This window comes from Lactuca virosa, chromosome 8, assembly GCF_052849685.1.
Source record: "Lactuca virosa cultivar CGN04683 chromosome 8, Lactuca_virosa_CGN04683_v6, whole genome shotgun sequence".
Taxonomy (NCBI): Eukaryota; Viridiplantae; Streptophyta; class Magnoliopsida; order Asterales; family Asteraceae; genus Lactuca; species Lactuca virosa.
Genome location: NC_136433.1, coordinates 263956103 through 263977649, shown reverse-complemented (window position 1 = coordinate 263977649; position 21547 = coordinate 263956103). Strand labels below are relative to the sequence as shown.

General features: G+C 38.9%; 1 protein-coding gene across 1 annotated transcript; it reads right to left on the bottom strand.

Moving 5' to 3' along the window:
• Positions 1-7723: 7723 nt before the first annotated feature.
• LOC145129434 (3-hydroxy-3-methylglutaryl-coenzyme A reductase-like) lies at positions 7724-10274 on the bottom strand. The gene is made up of 2 exons (XM_079064157.1): positions 9140-10274; positions 7724-8748 (listed from the first exon to the last, which is right to left on the bottom strand). The coding sequence occupies exons 1-2, from the start codon at positions 10129-10131 to the stop codon at positions 7980-7982; spliced, it is 1761 nt and encodes a 586-aa protein (XP_078920283.1). The 5' UTR covers positions 10132-10274; the 3' UTR covers positions 7724-7979.
• Positions 10275-21547: the final 11273 nt, after the last annotated feature.

The following is a 21547-nucleotide window of genomic DNA, read 5'->3' as shown; positions in this document are numbered from 1 at the left end:
TGATACCCCACAATCGGAACTTAGGGAGTGTTTGGATTAGCTTATTAGCTTATTTGTGGTGGGAATAAGCAATAAGCAATAAGCAAGGGGGGAGATGCTTATTTAATTTAGCTTATTTAGCTTATTCCTAACACAATAAAGTGATTTTTAAGGATTTTATCCAAACACTTAAACTTAGCTTATTGTGGTGGGAATAAACAATAAGCAATAAACACCCACTTTTTTTTTCCTATCCAAACACCCCCTTAAATGGGTTCAAGATAGGAGTTTATGGCATATAACTGATTTCGTTTCCGAAATCAATTTAATCAAATCATCAATTGATTTTGACTTTCTATAGTCAAAGAAGCGTGATTTCTCCGTTCAAACAAAAGTTTCCATTTTCAGTCCCTATTCTTTCAGATTTTGACAGTTTTAACCCCAGATTCCACATTCTTTACAATTCAGCAGGGTTTATCCATTTTTACCATTTTCTACCAAATTCTTTTTAGTTATTAGCTTTTTCATGGTCTATTTCTTTCTAAACCCTTATAACATTTGTTTCTTATTCTTTTCTTTTTGTCTAAACCTCAAAAACAAAAAGTACAAAAAGATTTTTGTTCTTTTTCCGTTTTTAATTTCAGAAAAACCAAAAAATATTGTATTATGTTGTTTGGTTCCGAAATGACACTATTCATATGAAAGATGTTCCGAAATTTGCTTATTCTTTGAAGATTATGGTGTTATAGAGAATGTTTGGGTACAAGAGTGCAACATTTTAGAGTCAAATCTTATTTGCATGGATTTTTGAAGATTATTTTTCAGATCTTATGGGTTTTGAAGAATTCATGTTAGCCTTGGCAAAGCTTTCATGTACAACTTTCTTTTGTTGTATAGAGTAGGTTGTTGTTGATTCTTCTTAACCTTCCGAATTCTCTCCATGTCATTTGTTAAAGATTCAAGGGGAGTGAAGTTTGTTTAAGGGGGAGTTCGCTTTTGGGAAGATGATATTTGCTTATCTCTCTTTAAAGACCCCATGTTCTGATGAGTCTCAAAATTTAAGGGGAGAAATGCTAAGAAGATTGGAAATCGTGATCTTCATCAGTTTCAACATCTAAGGGGAGATTGTTGAGTATTGGAGATATAGAAACTGATTTGGCATTTCTTGTTGATTATTTGAAGACTTTTTAGTCTTTGTAGTGGGTTTGGTTATTCAACACATATTTTATTTTATCCCATACTACTTGTGAGACCCATGTATTACATGAGTTAACTTTAAAAAAAAATATAAATAATATTTGAGAACTTTGAATTTATAAGAAAATAAGAAAAATAATGAATTATTATAATAAAAATGTTTTTTTATCTTTTAAATTTAAATAAATAAACAAAAAAACTAATGAACTTTAATTTTGAGAATTTTGAAATTAAAAGGTAAGTTCATTAATAACATTGATATCCATTTATTACTATATTTATTGCAAATATTACATTAAAATATTATATGAAATTTAAAAAATAGAAAAACTTATAAAATCACATGTGAATTTTTTTTTTCAAAATAACAACAAAATTACATTTAGCAAATTAAATGAGAATGTGAAAAGTGACAAAAAAAACTTTCATTTATTATAGTAGATATAGCCTATAGCTTAGCTTGTTAGGAAAGCTTTTCCTCAAAAAGATTCTTCGTATGTTCCATTTCCATATCAATAACATAAAAAAGATTTACAGATTACTTGCAACTTTATGGTGATTGATTCATGATTATTATTCTAATTCCGCACTCGTCATTTCGTTTTGGGATTCACACCACCGTAATTCATTAAAAGCCTATTACACCCTACGTAACTTCTATTTACGCCCAACGTAATCCAAGAATCCACAACTTCCACTTCAACTTCAATCACCCATAACTTCTTTGTTTCAACTACGATTTTGGCATTCTTTATATGCACATAAATGTATTGAAGAGCCCCACAATCCTATATAATTACTTTTGAATTGAAACAAACTGAACTAAAACCATAACCCTCACAAAAATCTTGATCTATAACTTTTCCCTTTCTACCATTCGGTCCAACACACAAATCAAAGGGTCTGGGCTTCCCAACCAATATTATTAACCTTCAATAGGGTGCTAAACTTCCTTCCCTCAAATCCCAAGACCCTTTTCATGACCAAACATCAGTTCACGACCCCAAATTAAGAAACGACTTAAAACAGGGTGTTACAACAATATAGGGCCATATGGAAGTATAGTCATTGGCATTTTTGATCCAATTTGCATCAAAAGCAGCATGTAAAGACAATGGATTATCATTAAAAAGAAAAATTCCATGGTTGGATGTGTCGTTTAAGTATTGAAGCAATCGTTGAGCAACATCCAAATGAGTTGTCGTCAGTTTATGAACAAATTGAGTTTGTTCGGAACATAAATAATGCTACGATGAGTAAAGCACAAATATGTAAGACTTCCAATCACAATTCTATATTGAGATGAGCCCAGAAAATCTATTCTAAAGTTAAGAGAGATAAGTCTTCATTAGTAGCTAATGGTGCGTGGCCTTGTGTAACATCCGATTTTCAGGTATTTTCATTTTAGCCCTTGGCCTATTTTAAGTTTGCACTATTGATCCCTTGTTGCTAAAAGATTTGCACTTTAGCCCGTTAGTTGTGTGACATTCCCATTTTCACGGCCAGAAAAGACCGATTTTTGTTTATGCTTTATAAAAATCAGAGTACATCTTTTAATAAAAATGTTGCGAAATTTGTTCCCAGAAAAACATGATAAATACGTTATCAAATCATTTCCGAAGAAATGTATTTCATTCATTTTCAAAACATTGGGATGTCATCGTCAATACAGAAACATAAGCATAAACAGAAGTTACATTCATTTACACTAGTGATCTACATCTCTTTTAAATTTCTCAGTGTAAAGTAGCTTCATATCGACACTTGTGATACAAATAAGCTTGAGTGGGTCAGGTTGGGAAACCTGGTGAGTACATAGGGTTTCAACCCACAATAATATAATTATTATGTTTAATTAACAAACAATCAACCCCATTTAGCCATCCCCATTATATTCCTTACTCTCAAGGGTCTACCCTAAGAGTCATCTATTCGTTTATTCCGAAGTCCCTTGCTTCCAGGGTTATAAGACCGGCACTAAGTCCATAGCTGCCAATGCACTAATTCCATAGCTGCAAAAGTTCATTCATTGGGTACTAAATCCATAGCTACCAGTGTAGGTACTAAGTCCATAGCTACCAACGTTTATCTAACAGGTACTAAGTCCATAGCTACCAACACCTAACAAGTACTAAGTCCATAGCTACCTATGTTTACCTAATAGGTACTAAGTCCATAGCTACCATCGTTTGTTCAATAGGCACTAAGTCCATAGCTGCCGGTGTTTACTCACATAATCTTTTATCTCTCATCATTCATCTACCCATGTTATACCCAACATATTTGTAGATATAAAATACGTATACAACTTAAATCAGTTAAAACATGTATAAAAACGTTCATCCAGCATAGATAGCAAGTATACAGATAATATGCACACATAGCATGTAATTTATATTAAATACTTCATATTTATGTGTAAGATGAAAGTAACTATGCACTCACTTGAAAAGGTGGTGATTCCGAACTCAGACAGCGCTTCGCTTCTTAAAAAAAATAATTTCCTTCGACGAAACCTAGTATTATTACCACTAGAGTTTAGTCTATTATTCGCCGAGACTAATTAATAGTCTAGCTATTATTACTATTATATAAGCGTTAAAAAATACTTATATAACCCATAATAATAGCCCAAGTACTTATTATAAGTTCCTAATAACGTTACTATAATTAAATAAAAGCTATATTAAAAATAGCGTAGGCGTAGCTCACTTACAATGGGTTTTATAGAAATCCAGGCTTTGCTTGGAGCAGCGTTCCCGAGCCGAAAAGCTCTTCTTCTCGGAGCCGTTGAGCACTCCGGGGCTTCCGCCTCGTGCTAGGGAGGTTCCTTAGGCTTTTTGGGGGGTTCGGGGCTAGAGAGAGGTTCTAGAGAGAGAGTAAAGAGAAGAAAGAATGGGAAAGGTGTGAAGAAAATGAGGGTGGGAGAGGTTCTATTTATAGGGTGAAAAATGGCTGAACTTGGTGCCACATGTCACCATCTAGTGGCAAGACTTGGGGAGAAAGCAATGGCCAAGATTGTGCCACATCACCCATTTTCGCACATCACACTTCCGACTTCTAAAATCCGTCACTTTCACATACGACCTCCGTTTTTGACGTTATTTATATCCACGCGTAGGTAAAAATAAGATCTACCACTTTCATTTTGACTTCGTCGGCTAATTCTCGACCGATCTTAAATTTAACAGTACAAGGAGATTATACTGTTAAATGTCCGCGTAAAATTCATAACTTCTACATACGGACTCTGTTTTCGTCTGTCTTTTTACCGTTGAGTTCCTATTAATGAGATCTTCAATTCTCATTTAGGTTGTGTAGGCCAAAAACCGCTCGATCTAAAATTCGAGTTTCGGGTCGTGCATTGCTCTGCCAAATCTTAGAAAATTCGTAACTTCCTCATACGAAGTCAGATTTGGGCGTTCTTTTTTTGTATGTTCTTAGTTTAACGTATACTACAACTTTTGTTTAGATTTCAAAGGCTAAAAAGTCCTTTATCAAAAATTCACTATTTACGTCTCCCGGTGCCGTGCCGGTTTTGCCGTAAAACTTCGACGGGCCATAACTTCTTCGTTATAACTCGGATTTCGGCGTTCTTCATATGTAAGGAACCCTTGAGACATATTCTACAACTTGGTTAAGATTATTTATTCTAAATAATCTTTTGTCGAAAAGTCGTTTTCGACCCCTATTATCTCTAAATTGACTAGCCCAGATCTGCGGGCGTTACACGTTGGGCGTACGTGAGGTACGCGCAACGTACTTGTGAGAGACATGGATCGCAGACGCCATGCTAGTATGCTGGGCGTACATGTGGTATGTGGGGCATACTAACTCAGCCTCCAAACCCTAATTTTAAGGGTTTGATCAGTATTTAATCCACCTTATGCCTCCCTTTGACATTTCTTATCAGCCTCGCTTCCCTCAAAACCCTAATCTCGGGTCTAATCCTTGTGTGTGAAGAGTTTGAAGCTTGTTAGTGATTTTGATGCTCTTTTGTTGAAGAAGAAGGCTACTGAAGAAGGTGGTGTTGCTTGCAAGCTTGTAGATCCGTAAACTACCTCACTTTGTGCATCTTTTGAATGTATAAAGTTTACACCTTGATGTGTTTCTTTCTAGATCTCCATAGATGATTTTTTATAAAATTTTGTCCCAAAGCCTGGACCTTTGTCAGTATAGAGTACTCTAGAGCATATTAGTTGTCCTTTCATGTGTTTTAGGTCATATAGATTCATAAAAATGGTCGCTTGATCATTTCCCTTGTCCCATGCATGAGTTAAGTGACTTAGAGTGTGTTGGAAGTTAGATTTTTGTGTATTGAGCCCTTTCTAGCCATGCAAATGCTTAAAGTCAGTGACCTTATGGGTTAAGACATTCGATTATGGTCAGATCTGAATTTGGGATATGTGTCTTAAAGGATTAAGACATAAAAGTTGTTAAGTATGGACCAGGCAGAGTACGCCGGGCATACTCTTGGCTACGCCCCATGTAGCCAGGCCCATTTCCGTTGGACGTTAATTTGAGTTGTACGCCCCGCGTAAGAAGGAGTACGCCCAATGTACGCGCCAGGCAGTTGACTTAATTATTAATTAGGGTTAATTGTTTTGTTATTAGGTAGAGTCTTGTTCCGACAGTCGGGTGTGAGATTTGTCTGTCATTAGTATCAGCTGAGTCTCATCACTTATTCTTACCAGTGTGGTAGAATAGTTGTATTTGTGATGACCAACTGGGTCTAACTATTAGTATTGTGTTATGCTGTTTTTGCATGACTAAGACTACGAATAGTCTCCATGGTAGCTGATAACCTACCGGGCGTGCTATTTGCCCACTGTGACTGCTGATAGTCCCCAAGATTGTTGATAACCCATAACTGTTTATTTATGTTATGTTGTATGTGGTATCTTGGGGAACTCACTAAGCTTCGTGCTTATAGTTGTTGATATATGTGTTTCAGGTACTTTTGAGGATCACAAGAAGGCGAATGTGTGATTGTACACACTCGCTGGGAGATTTGTTACTGGGGCATTCTGTGATACTTTGATATTTTGTGATGATGATTTGTATTGGACACTTATGTATTTGATGACTTGGTTTATGAACAATATTTTGGTAATTAAAAATGAAAATTTTGTTTTAAAATTTGAGGTGTTACACCTGGTTTGGTATACGATATGATATCCTTATATCTTAGAAAAAAACTCTATTCTTTCTCTTCTTCTCTAACTATAAAATCGCTCATGATACAACCTCATACTCTCCAAATGAAGCCATCGTCATCCACAACTCTCATGACTTACAACCCATCTTTACAAATAATCTCTCAGATATCACCAAACTAACCTTTGCCAACTATTTGACATGGAGCCTTCAAATCGGATCTCTTCATGGTCTTCATTTCATTGATAACACGAAGTCTCACCAGCACCAACAATTGACTAAAATGGACCCACATCTCTAAAGCAAGAATATGTAACATGGAAAAGACAAGATCGCTTCATATTTAGTGCTCTTCTCAGTGCCATATCAGTTACCTTACAACATTTTATTTCTTGCACTACCTCTTCTATTGAAACATGATAAACATTGGTAACCACATATGTCAAACCCTCATGTGATGACATCAAAGAACTAACGGAAAAATTAAAATAAATATAAGAAATGATCAAAACTAGGCACTTAATATTTGTAGGAAGCCAAGGCTCATGAATATGAACTAGCAATTCTTGGTAAACCAAGTGACAAAGAGGACATACTTGATCAAATTCTCGAAGGTAGAGAAACATAAAAAGAGTTACATAGCTATAGAAATATGAGAGGATAAGAAATGATTATTGTGTATGAGAGAATAAGAAGTGACTTGTATATGTTTTCTATTGAAAGATGGTTATATAAATACAATGGGTGTTAACGAAGATTACCCAAATCAAAAAATAAAGGAAACTATCCTAATTTTGAAATAAATTACAACTAGATTTGTGACCTAATTTACAGCCAAGCAATGATGTATGCTAAGATCTTTTTATTGGTTTTCGGTTTGGTTTCGGTTTAACTCTATAACGGTGCAAACATAATAAATTAAAAAATCATTTTCTAAAGGGAAGTGATTCGTACACAACACTTTTTCTCGGTACACAACAAATTATGTTTTACTGGATTGTATTGTACAACATTTCAAAACATAAATTGTTGCGTATGGAAAAATATTGTTGTGTACGGATCAGCTCCCACAAAGGCTATAAAAAAATATTGCATTTAACTTGTTTTCCAAAATCTGGACCGGATTAAGTTTCAAACCGTAATGTGATGAGGGAATAGTTATATTTGAACGGATCGTTTAATCAGCCCCGTATTCCCATAGATTGTTTTTTCTTATAATCATTGGTTCTAAATCGGTTAAGTTTTTGTGTTTACCTCTTAAACAATGAACTCATGGATTAGTAGATCCATTGCTATTTTTATCGAATAAAGTCCATCCATAATCTACGCTTAGTTTTAACGCCGGATCAAATCCGACATAAATATTAATTGTTTTCATGACTTGAACACGTGACACTCACATAACAATCTTTATTGATATACGCATTAAATACAACATAACATACATTAATTAAACAACATACGAAAATATTTAGTCAACTGAACCTTAACCTGGTATCGTTTACAACTAAGAGCTGAATGAAACCAGCTGAACAAAAGCAATAACACAAAAAGACCAACGGAAACAAGAATCACAGCGGCGATTGCAGACAAAGATAAACATGTGGTTCATTTTGTCCTTTATTAATCGATGGACTTCGAGAAGTTCAAGCCTTGGTGGTAAGATCTTTTTGGGAACGGTTATATTTCATGTGGCTGTTTACAAGTTGCCCAGCGGCGATTGCAGACAAAAGAGAGAGCTCTCCGGCGAGAACAGAACCGGCAACCACCTTAGCCAACTGCCGAGCATTTGTTCCAGGTGACTCCCTGTTTGCGCCCTTAACTCCCAACAAGTTTAAGCATGCAGCTTGTGAAGCTAATTGAGTCCCACCGCCGACAGTTCCAACCTCGATTGACGGCATAGTCACCGACACATGAAGATCTTTTCCGTCGTTCACAGCTTCCATCATGGTGATACAGTGGGAGCTTTCAATATTTTGGGCAGGGTCTTGTCCAGTGGCAAGGTATACAGCTGACACGATGTTACTTGCATGGGCGTTAAACCCACCAAGAGCACCAGCCATGGCAGACCCTGTGAGGTTCTTGAGCATGTTCAGTTCAACCAACGAAGCGACGTTTGTCTTCAATACTTTCTTCACCACATCTTCCTTAATGATTGCCTCACACACCACAGATTTACCTCTCCCCTCTATCCAGTTCACGGCTGCTGGTTTTTTATCAGAACAATAGTTTCCAGAGATGCCAATGACGTCCATGTCGGGGAAGTCAGCCTGAAGATACTCCAAAACGTTTTGAACACCCTTTGAGACCATGTTCATCCCCATTGCATCACCGGTGCTGCATGTAAACCTTATGTATAGATTCTTCCCAGCAATGGCACATTGGATCTTTTGAAGCCTCCCGAATCGGCTTGATCTGCAATCATTGCATGAAAATAAGATTAATCAACTTTTATTACAACAGCGTATCTAAGATGCTTTTGCCTTAAGTTGCAACACCACTAGAAAATCAGCAACATCGAATTTAATCTATCGCTAAAATGAACCATTAGCAACGGATTATATACGCATTAACATCATTTCTCGTTTTAACATAAACATTCGACCGAATCTGTCTCTAATGTAGATTGATTTGTTTGTGTCTCTAACTCTCTCTCCTATTAATAAATAATTATTTTTGAGAGATCATCTAGGATTCAACATATCTAACGTGATGGATTCCTTATGTCGTTGATTAATGGTTTTTTTTAGTGCAAATCCGTATCAACTCTGATTATATCTATTTACGTCAAGAAACATGAACTTACTTGTTAAAAACGGATGCAAGAGTGTCAAAGTTAAGTGGTTCCTCCAAGAAGAACTTCAAATCAGCAGCCCTCTTAGCAGTGCCAAACCTAACAACTGGAGCACGAGTCATACCATCCTTGAGTAGGATGGCGGTGGCTCCACCAGATGCATAAATGGCCTTGAAACCTCGGTTCGTGCTAGCAACAAGACATCCTTCAGTAGTCGCCATGGGAACAGAGAACTCCTTTCCATTAAGCAACATCGGCCCAGCAACGCCCACAGGAATCTGGACATAACCAACTGGCATCTCACAACACTGTCCCAATATCGATTCATAATCAAGTCCCTCTAGTGGCAAACCATCCAGGGATTTTCCGGTGATTCTCTCAAGCGCCACCCTCCTGATGAAAGCTGCACGCTTGCAGTCCCCAAGTTTTGTTTCCAACGAGTAAGATGGTGTTTTACCTGAAACCACTGATTTTATAATCTCCTCATCCTCTTCGGTCACAGTTGTTGTGTCTGTTGGCACGAACACCAACTCCTTCTTCACTACTTGCTTCACAACCACATCGGATTCACAGTCAAGTGCAGCACCACAAGGGGTGGCACGAGTGTCTTCTTTCCTAACCATTTCGGTTTCATCAACTTCCAACTCCTCTTCCTCATCATCGGAATATGGGGTGGCCTGGACGAAGCTCATCCCAAAGAATCCGAGAAGGTAGATAAAAGAGGCTACGAACAAGACGATAGCAGCCATCTCTGACATAGTGACGACATGAAGTGGAGTCGAGGTTCTGATCTTCTCACGCCATCTGATTAGAAGAAAGTATACAACGGAGAAGAAGACAGTGAAGAACACACCATTGGAGATTCCCATCGGAAGAGGAACAACAGTATCCACAACCTTTTTGTCGGTAGCCTTATTAAAGATCTGATCATTATACTGATCTTCTGCCATTGTTTTACCTTTGGTTGCAGCTTGTTTCAACGAAGATCGTCGACGGACATCCATCCCTTTAGCTATAGCGTTGGTGGTCGGATGGGATGGAGCCGGTCACGATTTCGTTGCCGGAAAATGAGTACTAATTCTCGCTTTCGTTCTGTAGAGGTAAATAAGTGATGATTGAATTGAGAAAGATTTGCAAAATGGAAGTGGCTTTGGTGGAGTAATATATAGGTGAAGATATAGTAGGATTCTAACTTAAAAGACGCCTAGTTTGAATCTTGAAGACCATTAGTCAGCAATGGACTGCAGATGTATTAAAATAACGAAAAACAGCACCTCAAATGGGAAAAATAATGGGCATGGATTTTGTCACTTTACTCCATCCGAATTAACAAAGATGGTTATTATTTTCGGTACTTTTCGAATGATCCAAGTTCGACCCCCCTTGTGTGACGATATAATTGAATGGATTGGAAGACTTAGTCGATCAAATGATCAAAATAGCATAGTTATGACAATATATGTTATAACGACCAATAACTATAGAATACGTAACTCAATTTGCTTCTTAAAAAATAAGTTCATTTAAGCCCCGACGAGAAAATTTGTGAAATGACAAAAAAAAGAAATGGTTATTTAAAGAAAATGATCAATAATTAAGAGTTTTCGAAAAATGATCACGCCTTCCGCAGAGAGGGCCTCTCCGGAAGTCCTTTAGCTCTGAGGAACAAGAAAACTCTATGGAGAAAATGACGTGGCAGGGAAAAAGACAAAAAAAAATAAAATTCCGCAGAGGTTGCATCGTTCCACATAGATGTCCTCTGTGGATCTGTGGATCTGTTCTTCAGAGGTACTACTTTGAGGAATTATTCTTCGCTAAAACATGGTCTAATAACGATTCTGATATATTTTTCTTTTAAATCTAACGTTGTATCAACATTTAGCACATATCATTGACTCAAGATAACAATTTAAACTATAAAAATACGTTTCTAAGTCTATTTCTTCGATGATTTGTAACATACACTTCTAAAAACTATGTTGATTAAATCGTCGAAGAAATAGACTTAGAAACATAGTTTTATAGTTTAAATTGTTATTTTGAATGAATGATATGTGCTAAATGTTGATACCTCGTTAGATTTAGAAGAAAACAAATACCAAAATCTTTATTAAGTCATGTTTTAGCGAAGAACAATTCCTCAGAGGAATACCTCTGAAGAACATATTCGCAGAGGGCATCTCAGTGGAACGATGCACCTTCTGCGGAATTAAAATTTTATAATTTTTTTTGTCTTTTTCCCCGCCACATCATTTCCTCAGAGAGTTTCTTGTTCCTCAGAACTAAAGGACTTCCGCAGAGGCCGTCTCTACGGAAGTCATGGTTATTTTTCGAAAACTCCTAATTCTTTGTCATTTTCTTCAAACAACCCCTCATTTTTGGTCGTTTCACAAATTTTCTATTTACTTTCAACAGGTCAAACACTACAATAAAAAAGGGAATTAGCATCGAAAAAGTCGCCGGTAAAGGTTGATAAAGTCGTCGGTAGCGGCAACAAGTCGGCGGTAAAAAGTCGTCGGTACTGCCCTGTCGCTATTGCTCAAAATGTCACCGGTAATTCCTTCTGTTGCCAGTATTAACAAATTTTTAGTTTTTTATTAGTTCTTTTTTTTTTTTTTTTTTTTTTAAAGCAACGATTTTGGTTGCAAAAAAACCGATACATAACGACATTAAATGCAGAAAAAAATTACATAATAACATCCGATCAGGTACCAAATAGTGTTATAATTAATTTCATACGAAAATAAACAACCAAAATTTTATAATTCCAACAAGTACCAAAGTGTTATGACAAATCTAACATACAAAACACAAACTAATTATCTGACGAACCATCATCACTGTTTTCGTCGTTTCCTTCTTGATATTTCCCCGATTGAAAAAAACGCATAAAGCTCATCCCTACACGTCGGGTCGTTGAGCATTGCCCGAAGATTTTCGAACTACATAATAAATAACAACATATATAAACTTATAAACTAAATTATCAAACACAAACAAATACTACCAAATCAACATGCATTTTTTGATGCCAAAGTACATTGCTATTTTTAAACTATGGACAAAAAACAAAGGGACATTGCTATTTCTTGCAGTTAAAACATAAACATAATTACCAAATCAACATGCATTTATTGATTATTATGTAGATACAAAAGACTTTGAAATTAAATAATCCACTTTTTTGTGCTAAAAAACCTTAAATACAAGAAATACCAAAGTACATTGCTATTTCTTACACTTAAATACAAGAAATACCAAAAGTACATTGTTATTTCTTGCACTTGGGACAAAAACACAATTATCAAATCAACATGCATTTATTGATGCCAAAGTACATTGTTATTTTTAAACTAGGGACAAAAAACTAAAGTACATTGGTTTTTTGAAAGTGTTCGATTGTGTCTTCGGAGGCCAAGGGTGTAATCGTAATTTGACATCTCGGTCTTCTAGGGATTTTTGGGTTCTTTTTCGGGAAGTTTTAGATAGTGAGGAATTGATAGAAGCGTAGGGCTTCTCGTCACCTTTTCGTGGATATAAAGTTCGTCAGAAACGGACTTAGAACGAAAAAGTTATAACACTTTGAAGTTATTGACAATTTTGGCCCCTAATGGGAATGCTTGGCAGTTAAGTCCCATGCATGCAAGGGATGCATGCACGTGTCCGGCTAAGAACGCCCAACGTAAGTTGGGTTACGCCCAACATATAAAGTAAAATGGTCGCAGGTGGTTTGTGAGTACGCCGGGCGTACTCCCTTCAGGCTAAAACCCTAAATTTTAGGGTATGCAACTATAAAAGGAATAAGATGCCTCAATGGTCGGCCTCCATTTCACCCTAAAAGAGCTACTACGAAACCCTAATCCTTCCTTGAGTGATTTTGGAGCTTAGAAGGCCATTAGAAGAGTATTTTGGAGCTTTAGAAGAAGATGTTCATTCTTGAAGACTTACTGGCAAAGATAGAGCTTTTAGATCCAGAACTACACCAGCTTTTGGCTCTCATTTGAGGTATAATGTAACGACGTAAATTTTCAAACCAAAATTTTCATTTTTAATTACCACAATCACATATCATAATTCTCGAAAACCTCAAGTATCAATGTGAAAACATATTTCAAAATGGTTTTTCACAAATCCAGGATCCACAATAAACATAATCTACAGCTCAGGTGTGTGTGTACAATCAAGCCGGTGCCTTCCCGCGATCCTCTGAAGTACCTGAAACACATAACACATAACATGGTAAGCACGAAGCTTAGTGAGTTCCCCAAAATACCACATACAACACATAAGCCACTCGAGGCTATAACTCTGTAAGACCCTCCGGTCAATGTGTCTCAGTGGAACCCTCCAGTCCCACGACTCGTTGGACCCTCCGGTCCGGTCTGGTTGGGACCCTCCAGTCCCATGGCTCGTTGGACCCTCCGGTCCGGTCTGGTTGGGACCCTCCAGTCCCATGGCTCGTTGGACCCTCTGGTCCGGTCTGGTTGAGCACCCTCCGGTCTCATAGTACGATGGGCCCTCCGGTCCGGTCTATGTACCACATAATATAACATACAACACATATATCACACAGATAATGCATAACTCAAGCAAGCGCATAAAACCCTCTAGTCACATATAAATTACCACTCTAGGTAAGGTATAGTGAGAAGACTCACCTCACAAGCAAGCTAGTAACAGTCTCGGACGCGGAAATCTCGAACTAGCCTCCGCCTAACACATAGGGTAAACATCTCTAATTAAAACTCCATTCGTACTCAAATACACCAAAGGCTATACTCTCCCTCTGTCTAACTCTTGAAGTGGATAAAAGACCATTTTACCCCTCCATGGTCTCCATTACTCATGATTGACCCAACCCTAAAGTCAACCGAAGTCAATCTCGAGTCAACAGTCCATGTTTGACCCGAATCGCCGAGTGCACCCTTGTGACTCGTCGAGTCCACTCATTTCCTCATAAGTCTCGTGAAAGTCCGTCTCAGCTCGTCGAGTTGACCCCCAACTCGCCGAGTTATCGCATGATTCAGTTCATCGGGACAAACCGTAACCGACTCGTCGAGTTGGCTCATCAACTCGGCGAGTCCATTCAAACCATTTTCTTAATCGAACGATTTCCAGGCAGGAAACCTTCCCAAACTCCAGATCCAACCTCCCAAGGCTCGAATGTCACGTAAAGTTTCAATATTTACGTTCATGCATGTCATATGATGCTTAAAATGCCAAAATAATTCTAACAAAGGTGATTAACCATAATAGCTCTTATGTGGCTGAATAAGGCTAAAATCTTTGGACTCTCTGGACCTTACAAGGTCCGGATCTGAAGTCTAGGCCTCCTATTAGACTCCATGCACTCTGGTTCCAACAAAAAGGTATGAAAAGCCCTAACTTCCATAATCATGAGATCCAACTAAATAGATGAGAAATATGTAGGCTTTTTACCTTCCAGTGAAGCTCCTTGTGAAGAAATGCTAGATCCCACAGCCTCATCTCGCTCCTTGCTTGTAGCTCACTCCTTTCCTTCCAAAAGATCCATCAAAACACTTGATATTAGCACAAGCACTCTCTCCTGGCTTCAATGGCCGCCTAGGGTTTCACACAGGAGAGTTGAACAGTAGATGAGCCGTAAATGAGGCTATAAGTGCCTTTAAATAGGCCACAAGCCCGAATGTTTAGGGTTTCCTTCAGCAGCGCTGACTCGGCGAGTCAACTCACAGACTCGTCGAGTCAGCTCATTAATCCACGTCACCAATTGCGACTCTACTCGACGAGTTGAGGCACCACCTCGTCGAGTCACCCAGGAAACTTGTTATTACATATAGAAACGTTATACCTCAGAACCAGGATGTTACAATTCTCCCCCACTTAATTTGATTTCGCCCTTGAAATCGCTTCCGCCAACACATAGATTGATCCCAATAACCTAAAAGCATCACCGAAAGGATCTCATACCTCACATCTATCTTCCTCCATAGACACCTGAATCCAAACAAGAACTCTCAAACCCGGAGAAAGGACACCCATCTGTTGCTACGATACTCGATCTGACTCTCCAGAACTTGTAAACTCTAGTGGTCTGGCTCCCTGCCAGACCACCCTCGCAAAATATCACCATGTTACTTGCTCATCGAATGACAGACCCTAAGCACACTCTACCGACTCTGATTATCTGATCGACCCCGGTCGAACTCAAGAGGAACGGAAAGCTCATAACCCGCTGAGGACCCACCGCCTGAACAACGATCAGGACTCTCCTGAAGGAATGATCCTCAAACCTCTGTCCTCGGGCACAAGACATCGGTCAAAACTCTGCCTCCCTTACTCATAAGCCCCAGTTTTTCTCAAATGTCCCTTCCAACACTGAGCACCAGGTCAACTCCAACCAAACAGTTGAACCTCTGAGGGTTACCCACTGTACCCCCAGTAAGACGACTTACCGGTGCCCTTCTCACGATAACTTCCTCGGCTTATTGTGACTCAAAAGTCACGAAGTTCGCTTTACTCCAAGCGAATACTACAACCCCCTTCTGAAGTCGTCTCATCTTCGACCTCTGTCGTCTACCACCTACTGGTTCCATACGTCTCGCGGTTCTTCCCATACCAACGAAGCTGACCCACTCCGGGATAGGACTTCAGATGGAGATCAATACCCCTCAAAATGAAACCCATCCACGAATCTGAAACCTCATCTCGCCTACTCAATACACGAACGGATCCAGACTCAAGCTCGAGATTCTGGCCAGGCACAGACTCGTCCCCACGGAACACTCAACTCGCGACCCATGACCGCACCCACGCGTACGTCACTCTCTGATTTCTTCCGATCGCAGTCTCTATAGCCTAACTCAGAATATAATGATTCCCGACCATTATGGAGACCTCTGTCTCTTTCCCGGTCTGGCCACCGGGTTCCCGAAGACTCAATCCAATAAGGCTACTCAAACCTATGAACTCTCCTACGTCATGCTCTGACTGATGAATAACACGGCTCCCCGCAACACCACGACACTCTCTCACTGGCTAGTGAGTACTACGGCTCCCCGCAGTATCACAACACCCTCTCGCCGACTAGTTAGTACTACGGCTCTGCACAGTATCGCAACACCCTCTCGCTGACTAGTGAGTACTACGGCTCCCCGCAGTATCGTAACACCCTCTCGCTGACTAGTGAGTACTACGGCTCCCCGCAGTATCGCAACACACTCTCGCTGACTAGTGAGTATCACGGCTCCCCGCAATATCACAACACCCTCTTGCTGACTAGTGAGTACTACGGCTCCCCGCAGTATCACAACACCCTCTCGTTGACTAGTGAGTACTACGGCTCCCCGCAACATCACAACACCCACTCGCTGACTAGTGAGTACTACGGCTCCCCGCAGCATCACAACACCCTCTCGCTGACTAGTGAGTACTACAGCTCCCCGCAGTATCACAACACACTCTCGCTGACTAGTGAGTACTAGGGCTCCCCGCAGTATCACAACACACTCTCGCTGACTAGTGAGTACTACGGATCCCCGCAGTATCACAACACACTCTCGCTGACTAGTGAGTACTACGGCTCCCCGCAGTATCACAACACCCTCTTGCTGACTAGTGAGTACTACGGCTCCCCGCAGTATCACAACACTCTCTTGCTGACTAGTGAGTACTACGGCTCTCCGCAGCATCACAACACCCTCTCGCTGACTAGTGAGTACTACGACTCCCAATGGAACCGTAGACACCTGATACGCCACTCGCCATCTCATAACTCAAGTCTCAAAATAATCCAAAATTTAGAACATCATACTCGGATACCTCGGTACACCATCACAGAACCTCACGATGTCCTGCCTCAACCACTAATCTCCTACTTATGGCATCATACACAGATACATCAATGCACTCCTTCAGAATCTCATAACTAATCTTCATTTCACATAGCACATAACTTCGGACTATTCCCACTCTTAATTGAAACACGGAAGAATCATCAACGACTCAGAATACGTTGACGAACATCCGAAACTCCCTTCTCTATTTCTCAAAATCCCATACAAGAATACCCATACCGAACCGGAAACTGGTTGCCCAATCAACTCCTACCCTTCCCAAAGTGCATATAACAACCCGTTCATTGAACCAGAAATTCTCAACCGTCGAAAGTATCCTTACAAGCCACCACACGGTCTTCGACCGACGGCCACTTGCCGTGGAGACACCCATCCTTTCCTTAACACATACAACATGTATTATCTCGCTCTGCCCTTGCCTCGACCACCAATAACCCTGGCCTCATGTGTCTGTACCGTAGATCTCCATAACCGTTTCTCTAATCGCACTTGAACGGATCGCTGATCCCCTCAAAAGAATACCCAATTCTCCCCCACTCAGGGTTCGAACCCTCACTGATTGGCATGCCAACAATCTATTCCATAGACTGTTTCACCAGGCATGTCACACTTGACTCTTGAAACTTACTACGCAATCACTCAAGGACCTTCCCAATAGAACCAATCAATCTCCAAATATCCTGTCTCTGACCAAAAATCTCGAAATCCTCCCAACACGGGAATAATCATAAAAGCAAGAGACCTCACTCTCATAGCCGATACACAACGTAGATAACGAAAGCCACTATCCCAAAGATGCTCTTCTAGATTACCTTACACCGCTGCTAACACATGCCCTACTATACTCAATTAGGGTACATCTTTGTCCTTGATCATCTTAGTCACCACTGATGATCCTCTCTTACTATAATACTACCTTACGGTAGACATACTGCCCAGATACCCTGGTGAAAGATCGAAACCAATGCTACCCCACAGGGTTTACCCCCAAGCTCAGAAATCGGAAACTCAATATCTCTTCTACTTCTCACAAGAAACGAAAATAACGCAACTATGGTCACAGAAAGTGACATCTCCTCTATCGGCCGATTGCTCAATTCAGATCGTAATCCTCCATAAATCACCATCTTCTATTCATCCCTGAGTCTTGCGACTCCAATTGGCATCTCACCAACAATCCCTCAGAAACTAACTCGATTTTCCTCTCAAGGTACGCTCCATAGAAACGCGTTCAACATGGCCCTCTGGCCCCATACTCTTTCACATCTGATCTCAGTCTAATCAATCACAACTAAATAACTGGTAAAACCAGAAGCACTAACCGCCACGAGTCAAGGTACTCGTTTTCTCTTAAACTCTTTCTCATTTTTAGAAAAAATTATCTCTTTTGAAAATCTTTCTCAAATTCTCAGTTTGAGTTCAAACACACCCGGAGGTGCATCCGAATCCCTAAAACCAAGGCTCTGATACCAACTTGTAACGAAGTAAATTTTTAAACAAATTTTTTCATTTTTAATTACCACAATCACATATCATAATTCTCGAAAACCTCAAGTATCAATGTCAAAACATATTTCAAAATAGTTTTTCACAAATCTAGGATCCACAATAAACATAATCTCCAGCTCAGGTGTGTGTGTACAATCAAGCCGGTGCCTTCCCGTGATCCTCTGAGGTACCTGAAACACATAACATAGAACACGGTAAGCACGAAGCTTAGTGAGTTCCCCAAAATACCACATAGAACACATTAGCCACTCGAGGCTATAACTCTGTAAGACCCTCCGGTCAATGTGTCTCAGTGGAACCCTCCAGTCCCACGGCTCGTTGGACCCTCCGGTCCGGTCTGGTTGGGACCCTCCAGTCCCATGGCTCGTTGGTCCCTTCGGTCCGGTCTGGTTGGGACCCTCTAATTCCATGGCTCGTTGGACCCTCAGGTCCGGTCTGTTTGAGAACCCTCCGGTCTCATAGTACGTTGGACCCTCCGGTCCGGTCTATGTATCACATAATATAACATACAACACATATATCACACAGATAATGCATAACTCAAGCAAGCACATAAGACCCTCTAGTCACATATAAATTACCACTCTAGGTAAAGTATAGTGAGAAGACTCACCTCACAAGCAAGCTAGTAACAGTCTCGGACGCGGAAATCTCGAACAAGCCTCCGCCTAACACATAGGGTAAACATCTCTAATTAAAACTCCATTCGTACTCAAATACACCAAAGGCTATACTCTCCCTCTGTCTAACTCTTGAAGTGGATAAAATACCATTTTACCCCTCCATGGTCTCCATTACTCATGATTGCCCCAACCCTAAAGTCAACCGAAGTCAAGCTCGAGTCAACAGTCCATGTTTGACTCGACTCGCCGAGTGCACCCTTGTGCCTCGTCGAGTCCACTCATTTCCTCAGAAGTCTCGTGAAAGTCCGTCTCAGCTCGTCGAGTTGACCCCCAACTCGCCGAGTTATCGCATGATTCAGTTCATCGGGACAAACCGTAACCGACTCGTCGAGTTGGCTCATCAACTCGGCGAGTCCATTCAAACCATTTTCTTATTCGAACGATTTCTAGGCAGGAAACCTTCCGAAACTCCAGATCGAACCTCCCAAGGCTCGAATGTCACGTAAAGTTTCAATCTTTATGTTCATGCATGGCATATGATGCCTAAAATGCCAAAATAACTCTAACAAAGGTGATTAACCATAATAGCTCTTATGTGGCTGAATAAGGCTAAAATCTTTGGACTCTCTGGACCTTACAAGGTCCAGATCTGAAGTCTAGGCCTCCTATTAGAGTCCATGCACTCTGGTTCCAACAAAAAAGCATGAAAAGCCCTAACTTCCATAATCATGAGATCCAACTAAACAGATGAGAAACGTGTGGGCTTTTTGTTGGATTAATGTCTAAGTCCATAACTATATTTGGTATGTACTTGACCCGACCCGGCATGGTCCATTTGGGTTGCACTTCACCGGCACAATTTATATGGATAGTCTTTTGAGAATAGTATATTTATGATTTATATTAATATATTATAAGTTCTAATATATTAATATGGAATCATATTATTTAATTATTATTGATCAAGAATTAATTTAGAATTAATTAAGTGATCAAAAAGAACTAATTAAATATGGACTCTTATATATATGGAATGGGCCAAGTTCATTTAGGTTGGGCTAAGCTTTCATGGATGGTCCATGGAGCTTTTAACCCATGGATCCTATGTAAATGAAAGGTCATGTGTATTAGGGTTTACATGGATGTAACCCTAATCCTCCATAATATATAAAGGGGTCCTTGGCTCATAAAATTGGCACAAGTGTGTGAAAATAAGAGTGGGCCGATTTTAGTGTGCATACATATTCTCTCAAGTTCTTCCAAGGTGTTTTGGTGATTTGTGATTCCATTTGAGGCTTCCACACTATTGGGGCTAAGCTCTTAAAGCTTGAAGACATGAAGCTACATCAAAAGGTATGTTATCCTAACTAGTATCTTATATGGTTTATGTCAAATGTATGCTAGTTATAGGTTTAATGCCTTGGAAACCATTTGCATGTATAATTAGTGAAAACATAGATCCAAGGTATTTAGGGTTGTATGTGCACCATAGGATGTTGTATTATACCAAAAACCTAACAGTGGTATCAGAGCCAGGTTGTTTTCTGTTATATTGATGCAAATGTTTTGTTTTCAAGTTGGAAAAAAAAGGAAAAAAAACATGACGTTTGTCAAATTTTAAGATAATTACTTGTTTTGTGAAAAACGAATTATTTGTAAAATTTGAATCATTTGTTATATGAGTTGAATTAGGTCAAATTTAGTAAAAGATAAAATGATATGATTATTTTATTAGTTTTAAAAGTTTGATCTAAATGTTTTAAGGAGTTACAAATTTTGTTATAAAATTTTGGAGCTCAAAAGTTTTTTTTAAAGTTGTGATCTTAAGGGTTTTTGAAACTTCCATAAGTTATGGATATGAAAGTTTTTTTTTTTAAAAAAAAATTTGATTCAAAGTTTTTATGGAGTTACAAAATTTGGTGTTAATGTTTTAAAGAATTCCATAACTTGTTCTTAAGTTATGGAACATGGAAAGTTTCATCATAAAACACCATTAATTCCATAAGTTATGGAATCCAAAGGTTTTCAAGAATTACAAAACTTGCCCTCAAGTTTTGGAATTTGAGAAAAGTTTTTTATGAAAAAAAGAATTGAATTCTAAAACTCTTGGGTTCATAACTTAAACAATTAATTAAATGGTTTTAATTTTGAGTTTAATAATTGGAATTATGATGTTTTGTTGAATAGTTCAAATTAACTCTTATGGACTTTATTAATAGTTAATTAAAGCGTTTAATTAAAAGAGTATTATTAAATCCATAAATATATGGTTTGAGTTTAATTAAATTAAAAGTCTAGTTTAATTAATAGATTAAACCATCAGGTATTTTAAATGTCTAAAATACACCCTTATACTATTATAATATTAAAAGTTTAATATATTATATGTATAAGAGCAAGTCGTCTTACCATTAGTAGGCCTCATTCACGAAGCCGGTCTATAAGGGGGGTAT

What these genes read in the sequence shown, in the direction of transcription:
- LOC145129434 (XM_079064157.1), bottom strand. Translation starts at nt 10,131, where the DNA reads ATGGATGTCCGTCGACGATCTTCGTTGAAACAAGCTGCAACCAAAGGT. An exon ending in CTTGCATCCGTTTTTAACAA is followed by an intron (nt 8,749 to 9,139) that starts GTAAGTTCATGT and finishes CAATGATTGCAG; the next exon opens with ATCAAGCCGATTCGGGAGGC.